Source organism: Chrysoperla carnea, chromosome 3, assembly GCF_905475395.1.
Source record: "Chrysoperla carnea chromosome 3, inChrCarn1.1, whole genome shotgun sequence".
NCBI classification, from domain to species: domain Eukaryota; kingdom Metazoa; phylum Arthropoda; class Insecta; order Neuroptera; family Chrysopidae; genus Chrysoperla; species Chrysoperla carnea.
The window spans coordinates 26,692,500-26,720,073 of NC_058339.1; the positions used below are offsets into that span (position 1 = coordinate 26,692,500).

At 28.9% G+C, this 27,574-nt stretch overlaps 2 protein-coding genes across 2 annotated transcripts; both read left to right on the forward strand.

Annotated features, from left to right (window-relative positions):
• Window positions 1-226: 226 nt before the first annotated feature.
• On the forward strand, window positions 227-1,815 carry LOC123295957 (putative ankyrin repeat protein RF_0381). Its single transcript, XM_044877419.1, has 2 exons — window positions 227-1,665; window positions 1,780-1,815. Exons 1-2 carry the CDS (start codon window positions 250-252, stop codon window positions 1,813-1,815), a joined length of 1,452 nt encoding a protein of 483 aa, XP_044733354.1. The 5' UTR covers window positions 227-249.
• An 840-nt stretch (window positions 1,816-2,655) lies between these two features.
• LOC123296703 (phospholipid-transporting ATPase ABCA3-like) lies at window positions 2,656-21,435 on the forward strand. Its single transcript, XM_044878297.1, has 16 exons — window positions 2,656-2,804; window positions 11,828-12,105; window positions 12,687-13,326; window positions 13,436-13,682; window positions 14,507-14,896; window positions 15,276-15,671; window positions 15,794-16,027; window positions 16,089-16,464; window positions 16,702-16,781; window positions 16,924-17,294; window positions 18,093-18,305; window positions 18,372-18,648; window positions 18,997-19,122; window positions 19,475-19,714; window positions 19,879-21,074; window positions 21,387-21,435. The coding sequence occupies exons 1-16, from the start codon at window positions 2,673-2,675 to the stop codon at window positions 21,423-21,425; spliced, it is 5,235 nt and encodes a 1,744-aa protein (XP_044734232.1). The 5' UTR covers window positions 2,656-2,672; the 3' UTR covers window positions 21,426-21,435.
• Window positions 21,436-27,574: the final 6,139 nt, after the last annotated feature.

Consider the following 27,574-nt stretch of genomic DNA (forward strand, 5'->3'; position numbering starts at 1 on the left):
TTGTTGTTTCGGACAGATGTCAAAAAACTATATATATTTTATCTATGTCAAAAAGAGCTGTTTGATAAAGATAAAATATATTTGTTTTCTTTACTTGAATAGTTTTTTGACATCTGCCAGAAACAATAGCAAATCGATGAAAAGGCCTGTATTATAATTTAATTTTTTTCGTTTGTTTTATAAAATAACTTAAAACATAATGGTTGGTACAACAGGTTTCTGTTAATAAAAATTTATATTTTTAGAATAATGGATCGAAATGTATTTTACGATTTATTTTCATCAATAAAAAAAGTTGATTTCGAAAACTTGAATTTACTATTAGAAAAATTTAATGTTGGTGAAATTCAGTGTGACGAAAATAGTAGTGTTTTAAATTGTGCAATTAAGGTCGGTAACATAGAAATCTTAAGAATACTACTAAAGAATGGTGGTAATACAAACGAAGAAGATAAGAATAATTTGCGACCATTACACTTAGCAATTAAAAACAATAACATTGATATAGTTAAGCTCCTTTTGGAGTATAATACCGAGGTTAATGCTAAGAATTCCTGTGATGAATATCCGATCCACATTGCGGCACAAGGAAATAACACAGATATTGTCAAAATCTTATTAGATTATGGTGCTAATGTTAATGTTGAAGATATTAGTAAATTGCAACCGATTCATTATGCTATAGAAAATGGAAATGAAGTAATCCTTCAATTACTTTGTGAAAATGGTGCGGATATAAATGCAAGAACAAATTGGGGGAAATATCCAATACATATTGCGGCGCAGAATAACGAATTAAATATGGTCAGAACATTAATCAAACATAAAGCTGATGTTAATGCTGTGGATAATTTTAGAGGACGTCCTATACATTATGCAATAAGAGGTAATCATACCGATATGTTACGATTATTAATCGAACGAGGTGCAAATGTAAATGTTGAAAATTACCGTGGAAGAACACCGTTACATTTAGCAATACTTACTGGTCAGATAGACTCTGTTAAAATTCTTATTGATAATGGTGTAAACATTAATGCAAAAGATCATTTGAAAGTATGTCCTATTCACTTGGCAGTGGAACATAATCAAATTAAACTTGTTGAGTTACTAATTAAAAATGGTGCGGACATTCATGTAAAAGATCAGGCAGGAAAAGAACCAATTCATTTAGCTACACATTCATATAAAATGAATGTTATTAAACTGTTAATCGACCATGGTGCGAATGTCAATGCCAAAGATAATTATGATTCACGTCCTCTTCATTATGCATCGCTTAATAACCAAAATATAGACATAATTAAGTTATTAATTGAACATGGTGCTGATATAAATGTTAAAAATAATTCAAATGAATGTCCATTATTATATGCAATATATGGTAATAATATTGATCTAATTAAATATTTTATTGTAAATGGTGCTGATATCAATTTAGATAATATCATAATTCATGAATGCTTGAATAAAGATGCTTTTGACATTGTATTATTATTAGTTTATGCTGGTTTACATTTTAATCATATAGAAATACCAATTGATTCGAATTTCAATACGAAATTACAACAAATTACGTTTTTAAAATCAAATTCCTTGTCACTTCAGCATTTATGTCGAATTACTTATAAAAATATTTTTGGAGGGAGTACGTATTGTAAACATGTTAGTAAAACAGTGTTACCTCCCTTATTAAAAAAATTTTTAACTTATGATATTTTAGATATTTGAATAAACATTTTGTTAAAGATTAAAGTTTTTTATTTTTGTATTATAAAGATGATGGATAAAAGTATCAGTTTATTGAAAGAATGATTTTTGAAATGGCTCGTATGCAGGGGCGGATTTATGCGTAGGCAGAGTACGCAAAGTACATTATGAATGTTACTCTTTGCTAATTTGGTGGCGGAGTGCACAAACGTGAAGCAAAGAGTAACATTCATAATAAGAGTAATCACTAGCCAATTCTTACTGATGATGACTACTTGGTAGTCGAAAATACGTATTTTAAAAATACAAAAAACTGATCTAGGAAATTGGGGCAAAAATCGAAATTTAACTTTACTTATGTTTATACATTCGTAAAATTAGACAAATTCCGAATCAAAATAAACGGAGGGATTTCGTATGCAAAAAAATTTACCAATTATTTAACAATATATCATGTCGGCAGAAATAAATTCCTTTCTCAATTGATTTTTTTTATAATTATAGTATGTGTTATGTAGGTACTGGATTTATGACAAACCATCAATTTCTAGGAAGCTAAATATTGTAATTTGAAGACTACTATACTTACGTATTAGTCATGAACACTTGACAATTTATATGAATGAGTTAAATATATTCAAAAATTTCATATACGAAATATTATTTCATTTTATGAACGTTTTAAAATAATAAATTAACTGTCGATAAAAGTTGATAACACCCCATTGATTATAGCGAATGAATTACAAATAAAAATTTACCATAATTTGAATGACCTCGGAAATCGAAATATGATTCATTTATGTACCTTGGTTATGTTAAGATTACTCAGAATTCAATATTATTCTGAAGCTCTCTTACGTAATATAATTATAATTATTTGGAGAAAGAATCTAAATCTAAATGTGGAATGTGCTTCTGTGATATATATTAATAACTAATCAGTATTATTAAATTTTAATATGAATAATATTAATAAATCAACTAAGAGTGATAATAATGATTCTCACTTAAAAAATGGTGATAGATTTAAAGCTGACGATGATGAAGATGAATTACTAGTACAAGAACGTACGCCCTTGCGAATTCAACAGGTAAACAAATTTTGAGTTTAAATTAATTATTAAAGGTTATGTATAGTGATAAGATATTTTGCTTATTTGATTGTATTTACTTGTCAAGGTGTTAGATAGTACAATTGTACAATGCATTTGATTGGTTATGTAATAAATAAGTAGGTACCTACATACTTAAATTTTTATCATAGATTTTTTAAGAAAATAGAGAACATGTTTCATATGACAGGTTGCTTGTAAAATAGAAAAATTACAAAAACAGTTTGCTGAAATGCTGACTGTGATGTAATTAGCCAAAAGTCTATTGTATCGTTATTTTCATTATGCAATCAATTTGTGTAAATGTCACATAAAAGGCATGTATTTAATGAATCGAGCAATTTCAATTTTACTAAATGAGAACTCAATATGCCTTTATCATTACTGTCATAAATTGATCAAAGCCCTAAATTTATCTAAGTAAGCAGAAAACACATTCAGTTGATTCAGTAAATAATTATAAAGAAGCACGAAAATCTACATTCGTATATGCACAGTATCCGACATGGATAGAATTACGCCTTATTTAACGGTTATCTCAAGCTTTTATAAAATTTTTCTTAAGGCAGTACTATCGGTAATAGACTTTGCATACAGAATTTAATGAAACTTGGCATAGTTGTCCATTTTTATATCATAATTAACCAGTTAAATGTTTTGGGGCCTTCAGAGAATCATAATTTTTAATTTTTTGGTCGCTGTTAATTGGCCGCAGTATCTTATCAATGGTAGTCTTTTTGTTTGATTTTATTACCTTAAAATGTACCAAGTTTACCTACAGCCAAAAAATACTATTTCTATTCGTATGTATGTACACTCACTGTCAGAAAAAGTGCCACAGTTAAAACATTCTAAGCGTACGCATCATATGTTATGTTATAATAGTAACACTTAGAATGTTTTAAAACGAGCATTTTTTGTGACATTGAGATACATACGTAGTTATGTACCTAATAGGAACATATGTACTCAATAGTGCAGGAGATTTTGGCAATTTAGGCTTGGAATAATATAATTTATATTACAATTGTAATTTTATAGAAATAAACTAATTTTGAACTTGAGATTTTAGACGGGCTTTTTTAAATGTTAAATACATACCTGAAACTTTGTGAGTGGCTTTTGACGAGTCTACAAAACTTTCCACTATGACTTTTTTCGAAAAGGTTGCTATTTCAAATGATCATGATATCGTCATCTTTGAGTTGTCGTTTTGACAAAACGAATCAGGGAATTTGTCGGACTCTATGACCACTTGTTAACATTAATAATTATTAAACAATAAAATATTTCTGGTTTGCTCGATTATTAATGTTATGAAGTGGTTATAGTGTTCGACAAATTTCTTGATGCGTTTTTTTAAAACGTTAACTAAAATATGACGTCATTACGCTCATTTGAAAACGTAGCCTTTTCGAAAAAAATCGTAGAGGAAAGTTATTGTCAAAAGGAAGCCCCTTACGAAGTTTCACCTATGCATTCATCATTTAAAAAAATCGTGGTGTCCCACGGTCTATAGGTATGTACTCGTTTTAATTGTTTTTTACTTTTGATACGCGCGCAGTTAAGTACACTAATCACAATCAGACTTGGATGTCTTAAATTTGATTGAATTTTTAGCTCACGTTTCAATATCTTCTAGACTATAATTATCTTTTATCTTAAACTAATAATAAAAAATTATACAATGATACAATTAACTATTTTTACCGAATTATTACAATCACTAATTAAAGGATTTTTTTTTTTAAATTTAGTGTTAGACGTATTGTTCGTAGTCCCTCTTGAATGAATGATACGATAAAATAAACTATTTTAAGTTGTTCGCAATGTTAGAAAATTTCTTAAGGAGTGTTAAGTGTGTTTAGTGTACCTATATACTTACATAATAATGGTTTGTAATTTCGTAAAGTCCTTTAATATACATTTCGTTATACGTTTAATATTGCCCACTATTGTTTTAAGTAATACAGAGTGTTTGAGGAGGATTATAAATATTTTGAGGAGAAATAGCAGGTGAGAAGGAGGCACCTTAGCATAGGGGCAGATTTGAACGTGTTGTTTTGAAACTTGCGATTATCACATTTAAAAGTTCCTATAAAAATGGGTTATATTTTTTAAACGTTACAGCATCAGTCCTGTATTGTTGTAGTCACGTAATGTTATAGTATAGGATCCCTGTTTTCTTTGTATCTTTATCGAAATTATGCTTCTAGAGACTGTTGAAAAAAAAAGAAACAACGCCAAGAGAAAATGTAATTATTATATTATATTTTCTCTCCACTCTATGAAATTTCGTAACTGACAACTAATGGTAATCGCACGGGTCATCTAGTATTGTCTATATTTGTTAATAATTTAAATTAAAAAAAATATAGGCAATATTATTACATAAAAGAGAATATCATTGTGTGGTCCTTTATATGTCTATGGTGGTAACTCATATTAATAAAATAATGAGAAGGTAATATAGAAATCATAAATATCTTTGCGCAAGGCGCTAAATTCAGTTCTACACGAATATATGTTATTTCCCCGACTAAAATCAATAATTAATTTAATTCTTCCTATCATATAAAAAATAATTATTAACTTTTTATTAACTAATTAAATATTTTGTCAAATTATTAAGTATTGAGTATATATGAATGTTAAGGAGTTGCGCGTTATATTCAATTCAGAAAAAAATCAATTCTCACATGGTGTCAGCGCAAGGAAAATTAAAGCTTTAAAGAATAATTTTTTGAAACATGGTGATAATAATGTCAGACAATTAAAAATAATTTATTGTATTTATATTTTTGTTAGTAAACGAATTTTTTTGGTGCCTTACATTTTGTGATATCCAGAATTTCAGAGTTATTCACATCTAAACACTTTTATGTTAATTACAAATCAGGTATGAGGTTTTATTAATTTACTAAATTTTGTTTATTTTTATGGGCTAGCATTTAGAAAATATTATTAAATTTATTGTTTCGTTATATTTTAAATGCTTTTATTAATTTCGTGATAGAAAGTTTATATTCTCATCCCAAAAATCGAAACCAAGAAATTGTGATTTAACGTATATTTTGTTCTGGTTTTACGGCAAATCTTTGAAAATTGGCAGTTAAATTTAGAAATTTCCGAGGGGAACGGAGATTACAAAATTTGAAATTTCTTGATTTAAATTAAAAAAATGAAAATAATTATAATAAGCCATCTTCCTAGAATTTACTATTAGTCCAGGTTCTTTGTAAGTCCTATTTGCATTTTAGAGCGTAAAATGTTTGACTAGCATACTATTATAGTAAATATTGTAAACTTAAATATGAACATAGATCATATTGGGGCCTAGGTTTCGGTTTGTTCCACCAGATATCAATCTTAATGCTGCCGCTTCTTATTTTTAGAATTAAACAAGAACAATCTTTCAAAATATCCTCACACAACAATATTCCCGATGACAATATACTTACCTGATATAATGACCATAGCCTAAGGCTGTGAATTGGGTTAATCAGTTCGCCAGTTTCCTGCCCTCCATATGTATGTAGTACAGCTCGCGGACAGGGCTCTCGGTACCCCCACACGCTACATCACTACATAATTTACTACATATTTGAATAATTAATTTGAAATTAAATTTGTATCAGTTTTTCCTGAGATTAAGTATTGTTTAACAAAAGTTATTGGTATTTTTAAAATAACCATTTGTGTAATTCAGTTTTGCTCTACTTCCAACCGTTCGTGAAACATTCAGATACATTGCTCTTGCATTGTGGACATCGCAAAATGTAGAAATAAAAAATTCCAATTTTGTTTTTTGTGGTGAAAGCAATAACTTTCTGTCAGAAATTCCACAGGTTGTTTTTCCTGTCATGAAAAATTTATAGAGCAATATTTACTAAACACTATAATCACAATATCATCATCAAGCCGTAGTCGTATACAGTGTCATCAAGCCGAACGAAAAAGGTCTTTACAGTTTTGGTTTTTGTTTGTCCGTTTAGTGGAAAATCGGCATAAGGAACGTACAAGCCTAATAGAAAATTGTTCAGAACTTTCGAAGATAGGATACATTGAAAGCTTTACGGGTCATGGAAACCAATTTAAGGATATAGATCAAAACAAACATGTTGCACTTAAAATAATGATAGCATAGACGACTATAATGTGTTACTTTTATATTGATTATTATTTTAAAAATAATTATTAATGATGTTGTGTATGGTTAAAGGATAACAGGATTGAACAATATTATCATTATAAAAGAAACGAGCGATCAATATTACCTTGTACCATTCCAATCAAGTTTTATGCATTATCCCTAATTTTGCGGAAAAAAAAAATCTGTTGTGTTTTTCAATCTGCCACACCGTTAAAGAGAACCGTCATTGTTCTCGGCTAATATAAAACCGAAATTTTTATAATAAGCAAAGTTGCAAGAAATAAAATTTACTCCAATTTACTATAAGACCATTTATTTGCTAAGCTTAATATTTACAGAGAAATTTACGTTCAAAGTTATAAAATATAAAATCAAAATGTTTTTCGTCATTATTAAATTTTATTCCGAAAGAACTGCAGAAATTAAATTATTAAAAATACTAAATCTTACCTATAAAACAGAAAAATTTCATCAAGACTCTATAAAACATGAAATATTGAAGAAAACCCGAAAATTATTTTTTTCTAGAAAATTATATTTACATGGTAACGTAAAAATTTTTACGTTCGATATTTCTATTTGTCCAAAGCTTTGATTCCATGAGTGTTTAAAATGTAGTTTCGATAAAAACACGTAAACACAAATAAAGTTAAAAAAATAAAAGCCCGACGATCTTACAAAATCGTGCTCTTAAAAGTATGAAAACAAGAAAATATTTTCATCCGAAATGGTTATGATAAGTCAAATCATTACTGTGTTAATTCGACCACATCTGCTTCTATCGAGTATATTTTTATCGAAAGTATACATTGAAAGCCCTGAATTAAAATAGATAGTGAAACATACATTATTTATGAGTAATATACTATTTTTCGAACTATTAAATTAATACTCACTAAAAAAATATGATATTACAAATTATGAATAAAAAATAATACATTTTAACATATTGGTTTAAAAACGAATGTTTTTAAAAGTAGGTAATTGTTTTACTAGGTACTATTAATTAGTTAAATTTATTTTTGAATTAATAATTATTATACATACGTTAAACAAAATGTTAACATCATTATTATGAATAATATTAGTTATTCTAAAATATTATGGCGTAAAATGTGGAATCGTTTTTTAAATGGACGAAAAATTATTGCGATTAGTAGTGTAACTGAGGTAATTAAACCATGATATACTTGTAAGTCGTGTCATTTTAGCATTTCAAAGAGAAACCCTCAACCTATCGGGTCAGTTTTTTTTTTAAATGTTCAGGAAGTATTACTTACTTGGAACTAAACTTAATATACTCTGATATATTTCATATAATAAAATAATGAAAATTCCAATAAAATCGGATTAAATTTGCCTGTGTTTTAAAAAAATCGAATTTTTTAACTTTATGACGTCATCAGAATCCAAAAAATTTAATTTTGCTCTATCACATTCAAATTTTATCCAATTTTGATAAACCAAGTATGTAATCCTACTAAATTTGGGCCATATTTTTCAAATTTATGATCAAAATTAACCTAGCTCTATTAGATTTCAAGAATGTGGAGGTCTGGTCTCGGAATTAAGCACATAAGTGATAACTAGCGAAAAACTGACATCACAGCTGAAAAGAATGACCTAAAATTAGTGGGTTTCTCAAAAAATTCCAATAAGATCGGATCAAAATTGCCTGTGTTATTAAAAAAATCGAATTTTTGAACTTGATGACGTCATCAAAATTCAAAATATTTAATTTTGCTCTATTATATCGAAATTTTATCCTATTTTGATAAACCAAGTATGTAATCCTACTAAATTTGGGCCATATTTTTCAAATTTATGATCAAAATTAACCTAGCTCTATTAGATTTCAAGAATGTGGAAGCCTGGTCCCGGAATTAAGCACATAAGTGATAACTAGCGAAAAACTGACATCACAGCTGAAAAGAATGACCCAAAATTAGTGGGTTTAAAAAAAAAATCCAATAAGATCGGATCAAAATTGCCTGTTTTATTAAAAAAATCGAATTTTTGAACTTGATGACGTCATCAAAATTCAAAATATTTAATTTTGCTCTATTACATCGAAATTTTATCCTATTTTGATAAACCAAGTATGTAATCCTACTAAATTTGGGCCATATTTTTCAAATTTATGATCAAAATTAACCTAGCTCTATTAGATTTCAAGAATGTGGAAGCCTGGTCCCGGAATTAAGCACATAAGTGATAACTAGCGAAAAACTGACATCACAGCTGAAAAGAATGACCCAAAATTAGTGGGTTTCAAAAAAAATTCCAATAAGATGGGATCAAAATTGCCTGTGTTATTAAAAAAATCGAATTTTTGAACTTGATGACGTCATCAAAATTCAAAATATTTAATTTTGCTCTATTACATCGAAATTTTATCCTATTTTGATAAACCAAGTATGTAATCCTACTAAATTTGGGCCATATTTTTCAAATTTATGATCAAAATTAACCTAGCGTTAATAGGTTTCAAGAATGTGGAGTCCTGGTACCGGAATCTAGCTTTAGCATAGGAACTGCAAATACCATGCTAGAAATACCTCAATTAAAATGTCATTTTTAATTAAAAAAGCCTTGTTGGGATTTTCCTGTCATACTACCGAAGTAACAGTAAATACCTACTGTAAATATGCCACTATTTTAATTAAAAGATAATTTTTAATTAAAATATCCTTGTTGGATAAAAATTCCTGACATACTCTTTAACTAAAAGTTCCAACTTTACATAATTATCTTAATTAAAATATAATTTTTAATTAAAAAGTCCTTACTGTGTAAAATGCTACAAAAAAGAAAACTTTATTATTTAAAGAAACTTTTATTGTACTAAAAAGTAGAAAATAATTTTTTCCATGAGTCACTCATACTTGACTACTTGTAAAAGCTTGAGACGCTCATTTAAAAATATCAAAAATGAATTGAAGCGTCTCATTCACTCCACATACCTACTTATTTTTCGATATTGAGCGCCTCAAGCTCTTACCAATAGTCGAGTATGCGACTCTAGAAAAAAATTGTTTATTGAAAATTTTAATTTAAGAATATTAGTTTGGATGACGATGCATTATCATCCAAACTAAGCGTGTATGCCAAATTTTTGCTCGATCGGAAGCCGGGAAGTGGATCAAATTTGACTTTCAAGATTTGATTACAGACAGACAACGAGAGAGGTGGAACTAAATAAAAAATTTTAATAATAAAATTTGTTGTTACAAACATTTTATAGCTGACATAAAGTTATTAAAATAATTTAGATAATAATTAATTGTCATGTAGTCTTGTAGTCTAGGAGTTGGAAGTTTTCAAATTGTATTATTAAAAATCTCTCTGATAATTTAGCACCTCCATATAATACGTATTCCTTTCTTATCACAGAAAACAATATGTAATACTTTTTATCTGCTGGACACGCTCATTCATGACTACTTGATCCTAAATCAAGTATAAGGGTATTTACATCATTTATAAAAGTAAATTATAAATATAGTATAGGTGAAATAATTAGTGTCCGGCCGAAGGTTCGGTTTCGGTATCAGTTTTGGTTTCGGCAGAAAATTTGCCGAACTTTCGGCCATACTGAAACTCTGCGTTCGTGAATTATCGCGCGTCGTTCGGCTAACTTTTAGTGAGTGCGTGTCTGCTGAATTTGCCAACCAGTCCGGTGTAATTTTGTTGTGCCTTTATGTGTTGTGTTAACTGTCTGCATAAGTGTAAAAAAAAGCCAAATTTCAGTAAACAATCAATTTTTAACATGTCTAAAAAAGTATCAGTTTCGATTTCGATAGAAATTCAAGTTTCGGTCGAACACTAGTAATAATCATACTATGATGCTTATATAAACTTTATTTACTGCTTAAGGCTCGATTAAAGGTTTACATCGTTCTAACTTGAATGGCTCTATAAGAACGGTATCGCCGGCCGGACTAATAAGCAATTTCGTCTTATTTATGGCAGTTATAAGAGAGCGGATAATTTTATATCCGAGCTATATTTTTTTTATAATTAATTAATAAAAAACTCGATTAAAGGTTTACAACGTTTTAACTTGAGTGGCTATATAAGAACGGCCTCGCCAGTCGGACTAATAACCAAAATCGTCTTATGTACGGCAGTTATAAAAGAGTACGTTTCAAAAATACAGAGTTTGTTTAAATACCCTACCTTGTTAAAATATTCACCTTAGGAGAAACCACACCGTAAGACTTTTATTTTGTTTGTAAGAATTTTGTTCTGTTTTTCAAAACCTAAATAAAAACTTGTATCAGTTTGTCCAAAAACTTTTGAATGAACCCAGAGGCTTTCTAATCAAGCGAATATTTTGCTCTGCTTATAAATTATTGATTTAATTTTATTCGAATCTATCGAAAGTGTTTGAATTATGCACTGTTTATAAACCATAACTTTCATGTTATGAATTTTCATTTTGTGGCCTGATTCTTAGACTACATATCATTTCACGGTATTTGTTACGCTAAATTAATTTATGAAATTATTAAAATTTTTATATTTTTTTAATAATTAATATATCATAATTATATTATTATAGATATCAATGGATTTTACACACTTTATGTTGTTCATTATAGTCACTTTCATACAAAAACTAAAAGAGCAGTTTATTTCCTGATTTTGATAATTTGTGAAAAATTAATATATTTTAGTGGTTTTGGTTTAAAATTTAAAATAAATGAATATAAACTATTCTTAAGAAAAATTAAAAAAAAAATTGTTATAAAAAATGAGTTTATTCTCATATATTTATTGTTCTATTAAAAGAAAAACACATAATAACAATCAAAATATTAATGATATTTATCGTGATTTTTACCAGTTTCCACGCACACGACCAAGTCAAAATGAAAGTGAAACAAGAATTTCGTCTTGGGCCAAATTTAAATTATTATTATGGAAGAATTGGAAACTACAGCTGCGACACCCAATACAAACAGTTTTGGAAATATTTGCACCGGTAGCATTTTCAATACTATTAGTGATTATAAGAAGTCTGGTAGATCCAGAATCGTTTCCAGAACCCACTTATTATAAACCGTTTGATCCAGCTGCCATACCAAAGTTCCCGCCAAAGATGAAAATGAGTGCTGAATCTTTGTAAGTATAAATATATATAGGGTATGTTCATAAATTAATCCAGTCCGCTAACCTGTACAGAAATGCTGTCTACTGATTGATTATTAAATCGAGCTTTGACTGTAGCTTGCACTGGTCTGGATAATGGATTTGAATTTTATTGAAATTTTTGTTTTTACATTGCACCGTGTTTTCATAATAGAAAATAAGTGAAATTTACAAAATTTATACAACCCTCGACAAATGCCGTTTTTTCGTTAGCAGCTTTCTCTACACTGAACCGACTTTGAAAATCATAGTCGACCATGAGACACTAAAAAAGAGATATCTTTTGTTTCGGGTGCGGAACTCTAAACTCGCACTTAAAACATAGCTAAAAACATTATCCATTAAACTCCATTAAATCAAACAAAACAAAAAAATCAAAATCGGTTCATCCGTTTAGGAGCTACAATGTCACAGACAGGCAGGCATACACACAATGCGGACAAACTTATAACATTCCTTTATCCGATTAAACTACGAATTTGGTCCACTCTGTACTTGTATTTAGAGGTTAAATTAACAAAAAATATTTTTTCATCGATAAAAATCTTTTACAGCTCTTTCTTAAAAAATTTATCAATAGCATGGTCACCAGATAATCCGTTCTTAATGGGAGAAATTATGACACCTATTTTTGGTGTAATTGGAATTCAGATAATTTCATTTAATAATTCTCAAGAAATGTGGAAGAATTTAACACAATTGAATGGAATGAATAACAAATTAGCTGGTGTAATGTTTCCTGACTCTTATGCAAATATAGTGGAATTTCCGCAACACATTAATTTTTCATTAGTATTCCCAGGCGAATCACGATTGGAAGGTTCAGGAAATCGTACGGAATTCATATTTTCAAATTGGCGTACTAATTTATTGTATCCATTATATCCACGGGTTGGACCTAGAGCTCGGCTGGCAAATGATGGTGGTTATCCACCTGGATATGAGCAGGAAGGCTTTTTGTTATTGCAACATTTAATAACAAAAGCAATTATAGATAGTATTAAAAAACAAAATTCTGTAGAAATTGAATGGCCGAAAATTAAATTACAAAGATATCCATATCCTGAATTTATAGAAGATCCACTTGTAACAGTATTAGCTGGTTTTGTTTCAACAATATTCTTACTTAGTTTCGTATACACTTGTATTAATTCTGTTAAGACCATTACAACGGAAAAAGAAAAACAATTAAAGGTTTGTACTTTCTTTGTAAAAATATTTTTGTTTTCTTTCTCGTGTGGTGTCCCGGTCGGCATATCATTAGTTTGACTATATACTAACTTAACTATACTTATTATTCAAGGAAATCATGAAAATAATGGGTTTGCCAAGTTGGTTACATTGGACAGCATGGTTTATAAAAATATTTGTGTACGTAGCAATTGCCACAGGAATTTGCACTATATTAGTTACTACAAAATGGTATCCAGGAAAAGAAAACGTGGCAGTTTTTACGTATTCAAGTCCAACTATCATATTTTTTGTTTTACTGATGTATATGATGTCAACTGTTACGTTTTGTTTTATGATTAGTGTATTTTTTTCATCAGGTAATTTCCTAAAAATAATTTTGAATATATCGTAGGTATTGGATAAGTAAGCAGAGAATCTGGATTGTACACACCAAATGTGCAATCCTTGACTTTTGTAGCTATCAAACTATATTAAAACTATATGATAAACTCTTCAGTTAAGACTCCTTATATTGTGATTATTTATGAGATGAGAAACTATAAAAGGCAATGAGAGCCGTAGAATAAATTTTCGAAACAATAGTTGTAGAAAATCCATGTCTCCACAAAAATTATTTTAGTTAATTAGATACTAATTACCTCTCATAGTAAAGCTACAAATTGTAGTTAAAAATGAAAAACTTTTTTTAGTCTGTAGATAAACATAGTAAGACAGAAATATTATGCCGGTTTTCCACTAAACAGACAAACAAAAACAAAATGCAAACTCGTGTCGAATAAAACAAAATTGTTTTTGTTTTAAACTTTAAAAACGTTTTGAAGAATGGCACGTTTTACGACAATTGGAGTTTTGTTTTTTATTTTTTTGTTTATGTATTCCGCTTGATGAGAACAAGAGTTTTGTGCTTACTTCAGTTTTTTTTTTTTGTTTTTCAAGTTCTAGAAAACACAAATACAACATAAAATCTATTGTCCATTTAGTGGAATACCGGCATTAGAATTATAAAAATTGAAATGACTGGACGAAAAATATTCGTATAAAAAAAAAATTGATAGAATAACGAAAGACATTGCTAGAGAGATTGCTTGTATCTTAATATCAATATTTTCAAAAACTGGCAGTATTATTGATTATGAAGAAGACCCTTACATTGATTATAACAGTTTTTTTTCTTTCTTAGCTAATAAAGCAGCTGCTGTTGCTGGTTTAGTTTGGTTTTTGGGCTATACACCGTTTTTGTTTGTTCAGCAACGGTACGATACTTTAAGCCAATCGTCTAAAATGGTTACGTCATTATTTCATAATACAGCAATGGCATATTCATTTAATCTAATAGTGCGTGCAGAAGGATCAGGCGAAGGGATGCATTGGAATAATTTATTTTCACAAGTAAATAATGGTGACACTTTAGTGCTGGGAGATATGATCGGGATGTTTATTGCTGATACTCTGTTATATTTATTAATTGCATTGTACGTGGAAAAAATATTTCCTGGTAAATATGGGGTACCGCTACCATGGTATTATCCTTTTACTTTAAAATATTGGTTTGGAGAAAAAAAAGTAAATGGTAAGTAATCTATATTATCTTTTTTAGCGGCCTTTTTGTGCTTTATTTTTTATGTCATACAAATCCAACCTGGAAACACTTAAGGAGTGTTGCTTCTATCTTTCATAATTTCGGAGAAAACCTCTGAAAAATAAACGAGAATTTTTTTCAAAATCCCTTTATTCGAAAAGTGTTTGACAAAATAAAAAAGTCGTAGGAACTTTTTGGTGTAAAATTTGATCATCTAAACTTTCCATTGGCCAGTTGTTTATTTTTTGAAATCTTTAAGTTGGGATGTAATCACAACTAACATAAAAGAACAAATTTTCATTTATAATATTTCACATTTGACTCTTTTGAATATAAAATTAAATAAGTGTAAAAAAATTTTGATTTCTAGCTTTTGAGAGCAGTTTTGATACGAATGTTAATACAAATTTTGATATTTACGAGAAAGAACCAAGTGATCTAAAGGCTGGTATTCAAATAAAAAATTTAACAAAAGTATATGGAAAAGGAACAAATCAAAAAAATGCTGTGAATAATTTAAATTTGAACATGTACGTGGATCAGATCACATGTCTATTGGGTCATAATGGAGCTGGCAAAACTACAACAATGAGTATGTTAACTGGTATGATACCACCAACTTCTGGAACAGCCACAGTAAATGGCTATGATATTCGAACAGAAGTTGAACAAGTTCGCTCTAGTTTAGGATTATGTCCTCAACATAATGTATTATTTAATGAATTAACAGTTGAGGAACATTTGTATTTCTTCGGACGTTTAAAAGGTATGTAGCTAGAACTCACTACATTTCATACATTTTCAAAATAGAAAAGTGAGTTTACGGACGTTATACTACCTTAATAGAAATTAATTTTGTTTTTTATTTAATTCGATGTATTTTTTAAGGTGTTAGCAAAGCGGACATAAATAAGGAAGTATCTAGATACATTGAATTATTACAATTAGTTCCAAAGAAAGATTCAAAAAGTAGTCAATTATCCGGTGGCATGCAAAGAAAATTATCGGTTGGGATTGCTTTATGCGGTGGATCTAAAGTCGTTATATTTGACGAGCCAACATCTGGTATGGATCCTTCAGCTCGTCGATTTTTATGGGATCTTTTACAAAAAGAAAAAAAAGGTATAAATATTAATTTCAAATTGTGATAAACTATCACAAAATTGTAATAAATAAATTTTAGGAAGAACAATGGTTTTATCAACACATTTTATGGATGAAGCAGATTTACTCGGAGATCGTATTGCTATTATGGCTAACAGTGAATTACAATGTTGTGGATCATCATTCTTCTTAAAGAAACGTTACGGTGCTGGATATCATTTGATTATGGAAAAATCATCACAATGTAAACCAAATGAAGTTACAGATATGTTAAGAGAATACATTCCTGAATTGGATATTTACACTAATATAGGATCTGAATTAACTTATATATTAGCAGAAAATAGTGTTTCGGTATTTGAGGAAATGCTAAAACGATTAGAAACTGATGGAGAACAGCTTGGTATTAATAATTTTGGTATATCTCTAACAACTTTAGAAGAAGTTTTTATGAAGTAAGTATAATTAAAGTAAAAAATAAATTTTACAGATACTAAATTTTTTTTATTATTTATTTTACGTAACACTTTTAATTATATAACTGACTTGACGTACCGCATGCCCGATTGAATCTCTTTTTTTTCTGAGTTGCCCACTTACCAACCGATTGGTCCGCTGAGCAAGATTGTGGTCCTGGCCGATTCCGAATTAAATACAATTTTAGCATTATAAAATAAATTAAATTTTTTCAGAGTTGGAGACGAGTCCAATAAACAAGATAATAGTAAAGAACAGAATGGTGAAGCACGGAACAAACCAAATGATGTGGCATGTAAGTTACATCTATAAATCTAATCTTTTCTCTGAAAATACTTGGGAAATGATGCTTTCTTGATACTGCTTTAAATGACAGCATTTTTCATTCTATATGACAAATTTATTTCTGATATATATGTACTTTAAATTTATTCTAGTGAATTTGCAAATTGAAACAAGTCGAATAACTGGATTTCATCTGTTGATGGTGCAATTTTATGCAATGTTAATGAAAAAAATTATAGTCACTTATCGATCTCGAATGTTATTAATAACACAATTAATAATTCCGACAGCTATGTTAATCATAGCCATTTTAGTAATACGTAATCATAAACAACAAGATAGTTTACCGCCATTAGCTCTTGACATACGACAATATCCTGGAAGCATTAGTCTTATAAACCAAAAAGGTATAGATGAAATTGCAAACAAAACAACAAATAGTTTGGAAAATTTCTTTACTAATATTAAAAAGCCGTTAAACTCAATTGGATCCGTAGATTTTGAAGAATATATACTAAAGAAGGTAATTAATCAAAAATTTTTTAATTTACTTCTTTAATAAGAGTATTGAAGGTATTTATTATATGAAATGGAGAGGAGGGTGTAAGCATTATCTTAGAACACATAATTAAATAGCAAAAAACGGAATTTCTAATTAATTGATTAATATTTTTTTTTATAATCCTGGGGAAAACTATACAAGGAAATTCAACTCAAACGAGAGAAATGACAAAATTTGCTCCGAAGTTCATTGCACGAATTTCCTTTCATTTGCTCCACTATCTGGTTCAAAATGAACACTACTGACATCTTATTTTTGACAGATATTTGGTTGCATGGAGTTCAATCTCCTTGTGTAGTCTCCATGGCTATAATCTTGGACACATATATCTATACCCCCGTCAACCACCATTACAGTACCCCGTATAGTTCCTTGAAGTTGCAAATAAGGGAATTTGTATATCTAGAAAACAAGACGCTTCATAAATATCCTGTGAAGTGAATCATGCTCAGTGGAATTTTTGCAACTATTACCCCCTCCCTTTAAATCTTTTTACGTGTAGTACGTAGAATATTATAACTTTTGGAATATTTTAAAATTTAAACCAATGAAAAATCATATTATTTTCGGGTTATAGGATGACAAAAATTATTCCAAAACTATAACATCTCAAGAACTATCAAAGTAGGCAAGGGAGAATGGGCTCGGGATTAACCTTAATAAGATCGAACTCATCTTGTTCACAAGAAAATCGCATGCGATATGGGTTAAATATACTAAGTTTTATAGTTTTTATTGAATACAATTTTTGAATTTCAGACGAGAGAAATAATGAAAGAAGTGAGAACCAAATACATAGTTGCAATTACAGTATTAGAAGAAGGAAATATTCTAGGCTGGTTTAATAACGAGGCATATCATTCACCTCCAATTGCTTTAAATTTAGCGCATAATGCGTATTTAGGAAGAATTGACCCGAATCGAACGATTACCGTATATAATAAACCGCTACCTTTTACTTTACAAACAAAGGTTTGTCCAATAAATAAAATATAAACCATAACTTTAAAAATAATTACGGTTTATTTTTTTTTTCAGATTGATAAATTGGCTAAAGCAAATAATTTAGGTTTTCAATTAGCTTTTAATCTTGGTTTTAGTATGGCATTGGTTTCTTCATTCTATGTTTTATTTTATGTTAAAGAACGTGTCTGCAAGTCAAAACATATTCAATTCGTATCTGGTGTTAATGTATTCACATTTTGGTCTTCAGCATATATTTGTGATTTGATTACATTTTTAACGACTATTTTATTAGTGATAATCACTCTCATTTGTTTCCAAGAAGATGGTTATAAAACTCCAGCTCAATTAGGTAAAACGATTAATAAAAATTTTGTTTTTAATTTTCGATCTTTTGGATTCTAAATTTTCGTTCCGTTTGCATTCTTGCATTCTACAAGTTACATTAACCAGAGAAAGGTTTACAGGAAGTACAGGTTAAGCCTTTGTAAAATTTCTGACAGTTGGAAGGGCTCTAAACTCAAATTAAAAATATGAATTTTACATGTTGAACCTAAATTAATATTTAAACATCAAATTAAGTTATTGGTTTATAAAGTTTTTATAGATGTCGCATTCTCCACTTATTTCAAATCGACGATGATTAATTGGCGAAAAAATTAGAAAAATGTTCTGAATGAAGCTTATTTTTCTTTTTTAGGTCGTTTGTTCTTTATTTTCTTCTTGTTTGGTATTTCAATGTTGCCAATGATGTACCTTGGATCATTCTTATTCAGTATACCATCAACAGGCTTTGTTCGAATGGTTTTATTAAATATACTGACAGGTAAGTTTTATTAGTGGATATATTAACTATTATGAGAAATTATCCTAGGATTCCTTAGCGTATGACAGTTTAAACTGCCGTTACGAAATATCACACAAAATTATAAGTAGAGAAAAAAAATTAACTATGTATAAAAATTCGATTGCGCAAGTGTAAGTAGGAACTGATTTATATCCAATCTAAAATCAATGATTATTGTCCTAAATTGCGAAAAAATCGAGTATAGGCAGTTCAGTAAATAAGCCCAAACGGGTAGTAAAAAGCTCTGTTAACTCCTTCAAAAACCCATAATATTATATTTAGGTACTATGAGTTTGCCAGCACCAGTACATTTAATTCTTTTTGTTGGCAGGTGTTGCAGCATTTATTGTTATAGAAGTTCTGGGATCACCTGCGTTAGATCTAAAACATGTTGCAGATTTATTGGAATGGATGTTTATGGTTATTCCACATTATGCGTGTAGTTCTTCAATACGTAGTACATACAAAGTTTATTCTCAATCAGCGTTATGCAAATTTAAATGTGAAGACAGTAATTTGCCGTTTAAGGAATGTATGGAAGAAGTTTGTAAATTGATACCAAAATGTTGTAGTACGTATATATTCTATAAAAATTCTAAAAGCATTTCTGTTTTTCATGAAAAAGGTCTATTTCTAAATACACACAAATTAATAGACTACCATTAGACTACCAATAAGTACAAGAAGCACTTGTTATGATAATAATACAATCAAGCTTTTAATTGTTCTTTTTAGAATTGGAAGAAAATTATTTTAGTTGGAAAGCACCAGGAATCGGACGTCAAATATTCTTTTTCATTTTAACTGCTTGTATTCTATTTTTGATTTTGTTATTAATTGAATTTGAGAAATTCAAATATTTAATGTATTGGTTAAAAACTAAATTAAGAAAACAAAAACTGGTACCGTCTGAAAATATTGATTTGGATGATGATGTTTTGGCTGAGAAGAAGCGTATTGAAAGGGCATCGCAGTCGGAAATCAATGAACAGAGTTTAGTCATGCGTGATGTTACAAAATACTACAATAAATTTTTGGCAGTTAATCAATTAAGTATTGGAGTAAATAAGTATGAATGTTTTGGATTGTTAGGAATTAATGGCGCAGGTAAAACTTCCACATTTAAAATGATGACTGGTGATGAAACAATAACGTATGGGGATGCGTGGGTTAATGGAATTAACTTAAAAACAAATTTAAAAGATGTCCATAAAGTTATTGGTTACTGTCCACAATTTGATGCGTTAATTGATAATATGACAGGACGAGAAACACTTAGAATGTTTTGTTATTTACGTGGTATTAATAAAGTTGATATTGAAGATTTGGTTATAAACCTAGCAACAGAATTAGACTTTTTACAACATATTGACAAGCGAGTTGAAGCATACAGTGGTGGCAATAAACGAAAACTAAGTACAGCAGTAGCATTGGTTGCAAATCCGTCTGTAATTTATTTGGATGAACCTACTACCGGAATGGATCCCGCAACTAAACGACATCTCTGGAATGTTTTATGTAACGTACGTGATTCGGGACGATGTGTTGTGTTAACTTCACATAGTATGGAAGAGTGTGAAGCACTTTGTACAAAAATTGCCATCATGGTAAATGGACAATTTCAATGTTTAGGTTCGGTACAACGGCTAAAAAATAAATTTTCTTGTGGTTATACTTTAACTGTTAAAGCACGAAAGAGTAAAACAGGGGAGAATGTGGCAGAAGGTCGACTAACGAATGTAGATAATATTATAAGATACATTGAAGATACATTTAAAGAAGCAAAATTGCGTGAAGAGCATAATGAGTTATTGACATTTTATATCGCTGATAAATCATTAACGTGGTCGAAAATGTTTGGTTTAATGGAACAAGCAAAATTAGAATTAGATTTTGAAGATTATTCATTAGGACAAAGTACTTTGGAACAGGTAAAATTTAAAAATATTTTTTTTTCCAAAAGAGTTTTAATTGTAAGATGATCCTAAAAACAGCTTTTAATTTAGGATAATATCTAGGCTTCCATGCTTTATTTGGTAGTACCAATCTCTCTTTGTATATATTTGTATTTTGTTTCGTTTTGTAAATAGCGGTTATTTCACCACTTAGAGCTCTAAGGTTGATTTTCAAGTGGCATGAATTCAGTATTAAATTCCCGGGGAATTAAATGAGTTGACATACACCCGATTAATGTTAGGTTTTTTACCTATATATTCTTATATTTATTTTATTTTATATTTTAGGTGTTTTTATCATTCACAAGGACGCAAAGAGAAGAATAAGAAGTGCGAAGAAATAAATACGAAAAGTCTGTGATTTAATGCAATTTATACGAATTTTACTATTTTCTTAACTAAATAATATTTTCTTAAAAATAAAATCTCACTACAATAAAAAAAAATGCATAAAAATGAAAAATAATTTTTAATGAACATTCCTATACATCCATAGGCCATGGGCAGACACCTTCAAAAGAAATTAGTAAATATACATAATTAATCATCAAAACTTCACAAATGTTGTGGACTGTACAATTAAAAACGAAACCCGGTCAAAAATGATTAAGCAACTTCAGTAAAATAATGCCTAAATCTTTCATCCTCTATTTTCTGTAGGTCTGTTTAATTAAAGTTAATTTTTTAGTTTTTAGTGCATTTGCTGTTGTAGTTGGGTTCTAGTTTTGTAATCTTACTGAAAGCATAGTTTCTTTCACAATTTTGTTTATTTTTTTGTCTCTGACATGACATATATTTACCTAAATACCTGTAATCTTATGGATGTGGAAAAATAAACAGAAACAATATTACAAAAATTGACATGGCTCTCTGTTATTGAGTTTTATTGTTAAAATCTTAACGTCAAAATTGAAAAAAACAGTATTGTCGATATAAATATTATCAAAGATAATGCGAGCTCTAGGATATTTTGAATTAAATTTGGACTTTCCACTTAATTTTCTAGATCAATTTTTGTATTATATGAATACATATTTCGATGAAGACCATCGCCAAATTAGCAACGAGTAACATACACTATAAGAGTAATTACGATTAGCTAATTTATTTTGATGATGACTACATGGTAGTCAAAATACGTATTTATATAATATAGGAAATTGATTTAGGAAATTGGGAAAAATCGAAATTTAATTCAGTATAATGTAAATTTCCAAAATCATTGTATGTTTAGGTTTTTCCATCAGTTAGGTATTTAAAATACTAAAAAAATTATGTAATTAAGTTAAATTAACTAGGAAATAGTTAATTCATTAATTATTTTTATTTACCTTACCTTCAAAATTTAATTTATTCACGTAACTGGAAGCGTCACAAGTAGGTATGGTAAATTTATAAAATACTACCTCTATAAAAAAACTTTCACTTAAGATTATTGTAAAAATAACTTGGTGGAAATTTTGGATTTTTTAATGCTTTAAGGTTAGGACCAAAGTGATATGAATAATAATCAATAAATAAAATAATGTTAGTGTTGTTTAAAAAATCTATCTTAATAGTGTAAAAACTGTATTAAAACTTTATGTCCATTCTGTGTTATATCTGTCGTAGCCAACGATCTTAATTAGCCGTTATTAGTTCACAGCCTAGCCATCTTCCAACTTTCCTTTTTTGCGTAAACGCAATCAAACTGTGAGAAACTCAAAATTGTTGCTTGCCGACGTCATATTGACAGTTTGCAGGTTTCAGCGCCAGGTGGTAGAAAGTGGAACTTAAATTTAAATGACTAGGCTAGGCAAGTATTTAAACGTAATCGACTCAAGTGAATATAGTTCAGGCATCTAGTTGAACGGCACCGTTTAGTAAAAAGGTTAGAATGTTAATTGAACGGCATATAGACATAAAACCTTTCTTTATATGTCTATGTTGAACGGCCAATTAAGCTAGTTGGCTGCAATATATCTATGATTATAGAATCAAGTTCTAGTCCACATTTCTGTACATTATTGACCAATATGTATTTTCTTAAATGGCAGGTGATTTCAGTAGTGAAATTTATAAATTACGAAATCAAAAATTATTATATATAAACCCCTGTATTCCTGTCTTCTGGTTTCTTGTACTTTTGAAGGACATAATATTTATAAAAATAATTAGAAAGGATAATATATACAGTATTTGAAAGAATGATATCTAAAAGGTAACTTTTCATGAATGCTCCGCCATTAGACGACACCGAATAGGTTTATAATTAAAAAAGGTTTTGTTATAATTATAATGAAGTAATTAAGAAAGCATTAAAGGTCGGTAGGTCTATTACACGAATTATGATATAAATAAATGGAATATATTTTTGATTAAATCACATGCAAAATAATAAATTATGATTTGTTTATCTTGACTTTTCCTATATTTTAAAATTAGTCATTATTTTTTAATGAACTCTGATCTAAAAATATTAATAAAATATCTTCACACTCGTTTTCCATACACCAATTCCAATTCTAATAAAAAATTTTAACAATCTGAATAAATTTTTATTTGATATTATTAACTTTTTATTAGGATTAATTAATATTCGGGCGTCAGAGCGATGAATGAAAAGGCACCTTAAATAAACCTATTAAAATAAACACATGTAAATATTTTTTTATAAAAGCTTTCTGTTAAAAATTTAATTTTATTTTGTTATATTATACTTAAAAACTCAATTTAAATCTATATATTTATCTAATAAAGAATTTTAAATTATATTTTGAAAGATTTTTATTTAACAATTATGGTTAATTCATATCGTAACTGCCACATAGGCGACAAAGCGACCAGCGATGAGAAAAATCTGTTCCAATGAAATAAATCATGATTGAACCAATTATTCAATAATCAAGATTTTAACGGTTTATTGACTTGCTTCTGTTTTCTAAATTTATACTAAGCCTGGATCTAACATAAACCTTTGTTATAATAACAGTGGTGTAGCTAGCCCTGAGGGAGCGTCATATCAAGATTTGTACCGTGACCCTTTTTGCCATAGTGTCGTGAACACTTTTTGAACCAAAATTGAAATACAGTGAGTTTTTTTTATCAAAAGTGGGGCGAATTCCGTATGAGAGTGTGTTCTCGTATTAAATTATTGAATTTACATCTCGGATTAGTGATAAACGACTAAAAAACTACCTTAGAACCACTCCCGGATGGAAAATATTCATTTTATTGTTTGTTTGTTGTTGAGGTGGGGGTTAAACTCCTCCAATTTTCAAGTCCGGTCAGATATTAGTAGTGAATGTTGTTGAAGGCCTGAGAAACAACTAGAAAAAATAATTTTTGAAATCGTTGCTGTTCGACAAGTTTTTTTATATAATTTTCAGTAAAGTAAGAAATGTTGACTTTTCCCTTCGATAGTTTTTCCACAAATAAATGAAAGAAGATAGATTACATAACGGGGTGTGTATCTGATTGAATAATAAACTAACTTGTGAGCTAGTATTAATTATTAGTATTCTTGCTGCATATTCAATGTAGTTTAAAGAGCTGACTATGTATTAATCTAATAACTAATACCTAATTTCTGTATGCAATATAATAGAAGCATTTTATTAGCAATTATCATTGCAAATTACAACAACACACCATTTATCGCATCATGTAATGACATGCATTGAACTAAATTGAGCTTACGCATGCATCCGAGAAATGTCCAACTTCCTATTACTACTATAATATAACAGAAAGCTGAGCATAACTTCACCTGTGTTCTTTATTGCAAGTCATGTACCGTCAACTGTTTGTTTTCACTTGTTCTTTTATTACTGCTATAAAACAAACAAAAATTAACTACTTCGAGGAGTGATAATTCACGAATGCAGAGTTTCGCTGCAGCCGAAGACAAGACAGATTTTATGCAGAAATCGAAATTGATACCGAAACTAGATTTTTTTGCCAAAATTAATCAAAACCAAATCTTCGGTCGGTCACTACTGACTACGCTTTCGATACTATAACGAGCGATTCAGAAGATAAATGTCTTCTCAAAGAAGAAATATGTCTTAGCAAATAATCACGTAATTTGGCACAATTACCGTACGATATAAATGATTCATTTATGAAAACTCTTTGAAAATTTCTGATTTAAATGAATTTTATTTGGTATGTCTTATTGAGACCAATTTTTTAATTTATGATCCTTAATTTGTTACTTTAAAGGACAACTTCATTTAAAAAACACGGGTGTTTTTTTGGATGTATAATTTTTTGTTAAATTATTTGCAGAATTTTTGCTATCGACTGTTAAAGTCAACTTGGTCTGTCATTTGTTCCCAGTATCTCAATTACTTTTATATTGCCCAGTTATTTAAAAACATGTATTTATAAGCTAGTTATATTATGCATCTATTATATTATATTAGACTACCAAGTTTATAATATAGTACTTGTAGCCATTATATGAGTGTTATGTAGATTGGGATAATTCAATCTATAATACAGCCTGATTCCCAAGTAAGTATATAAAAATTGAAGCTCATATTCTTGAGTCCATTTTATGAAAAATATATGACAATTGGCTGAGTTAGTTGTTGAAATATCTTGAAACTATTTTGCAAAGAGTTTAAAAAACAAACACAAATATTTTTCGGCTGAAAGTATTTTCTAGAATTTTTTTTCGTTTTTCATGATTGTTTCACAAGACCATTAATTAGTTGAAGCTCCATGCAAATTTTCCACTCCCTATCTTTTATAGTTTTAGAGAAAATGGACAAGAAAGTTTTGTCCTAATTTGGGCCCTTACGAGTAAACGGTGATGTTTACGAAAAAATTTGTTTTATAAGTAACACTGTGATCTACTTAAGAAAATCCTAACTAACTTTAAATATTTTAGGTCTTAAACTGATTGAATATTTGGTTATTGGACTAAGAGTCCAGGATGATCTGACCTTCGTTAATTTATAAAGGATGAAAGTTTCTCCGTGTATACCTACAATACAGGTAAGAATGGTGGCTTTGGCAGATAAAACTTAGCAAATGTGTATAAAATTGGAACTTACCTTCGTCATAAGTACCTATAATAGCAGATTTTTGTATATATTACTTGGGGAACTATCAAAAAAGGTTTTCCAAAGTATCTCACCGTTTCGATGGTTCCAACCTCCTGTCAGGCACATGTAGCCTACATTATCTTAAGATCAAAGAATATTACCGACTCTTGGAGGGTAACAAAATCCATGCTATTAACAAGGGATTTTTATTACTAATGTCAAATGTTACTCGACTCGAACTAAGTTTAATACGTCGAGTAAGTTTATTACGTCACTTGAATCCTAAAAAATTAATCAAGGTGCACTCTATAAAAAATTTTTCCATTTTATTTACTCTCAACACAAAAGAAAATAAAAAAACCTTAATATTGGATGAGTACATGCAGGTATTATGTTCATCATACTCTATAAATATTTAAATTGAATATTATAAAATAATGTAGCTTATTTTTTAAACTTAATAAAAAAATGAATTCAATTAACTTACATTTTTAATTACCACCGATCAATGTTTTACTAGCTTGTCAAGTTCCATTCTGTTAATGGACATATAATACAAAATCAATTTCTTTAATATTCCAGTATCAAAATTTTCTTTATTTTTTGTCTTTGAAACAAACTTGCGGCTTTGCACGATATAATTTTGAATTAAGGGTTTCTTATACATGGTGATTTTATAAAAAGTTTTCATCCTTATATTTCGAAAACGGAATGGAAAATAAAAACGGGAAAACATCTATCTTCTCATTTTTTGAGGAAATGGGGTATTTAGAGTTTATTAATAAGTGATCGCCTTCATGATCAAACAGGGATTAGCGTCTTTTTTTTTTTTTTTTTTTTTTTTTTTTTTTTTTAAATGGAAAAACGTATTTCTATTTAAAAGAGACAAAGTTGACCCTATTTCCACTAAAAATGAGTCGGTACGTATTTTATCGTTTATGATTTTCCACTCCGTTTTCGAAATACAATGGTGGAAAGTTTTAAGAAATCATATTGTACAAATGATAATTATTTTTTTTAAATGTGTGAACTCGTAGAAAAGCAGATGAATTTGATGAACTCGTATAAAATCAGATGCCTTTGAAATGTTGGATTTTGGGCAGTAAAACTGGCTACATTTGCCTATCGTAGCAGTTGGTGCTCATTAAGCGATTGTTTTTAAAAGCTGGGGTACGATTACCCAATTAATAAGGAATTATTCAATTTTCAATTTTCCACTTCATATTTTCAAAATTATTTTTTATTTTTACATTGTGTTATTTAGTTATTCTTCCATTTTTAGTTTTTGTTTCCAAAAAGTAAGGTTTATAAATAAAAACACAATATTAAAAATTACAACAATACAATGTATATTATTTATTCAACAATAAGACTTATTTATTACATTATTTATTACGATACATTTATAGTTTTCTTAAAATAATAATGGTACAATTTCAACAT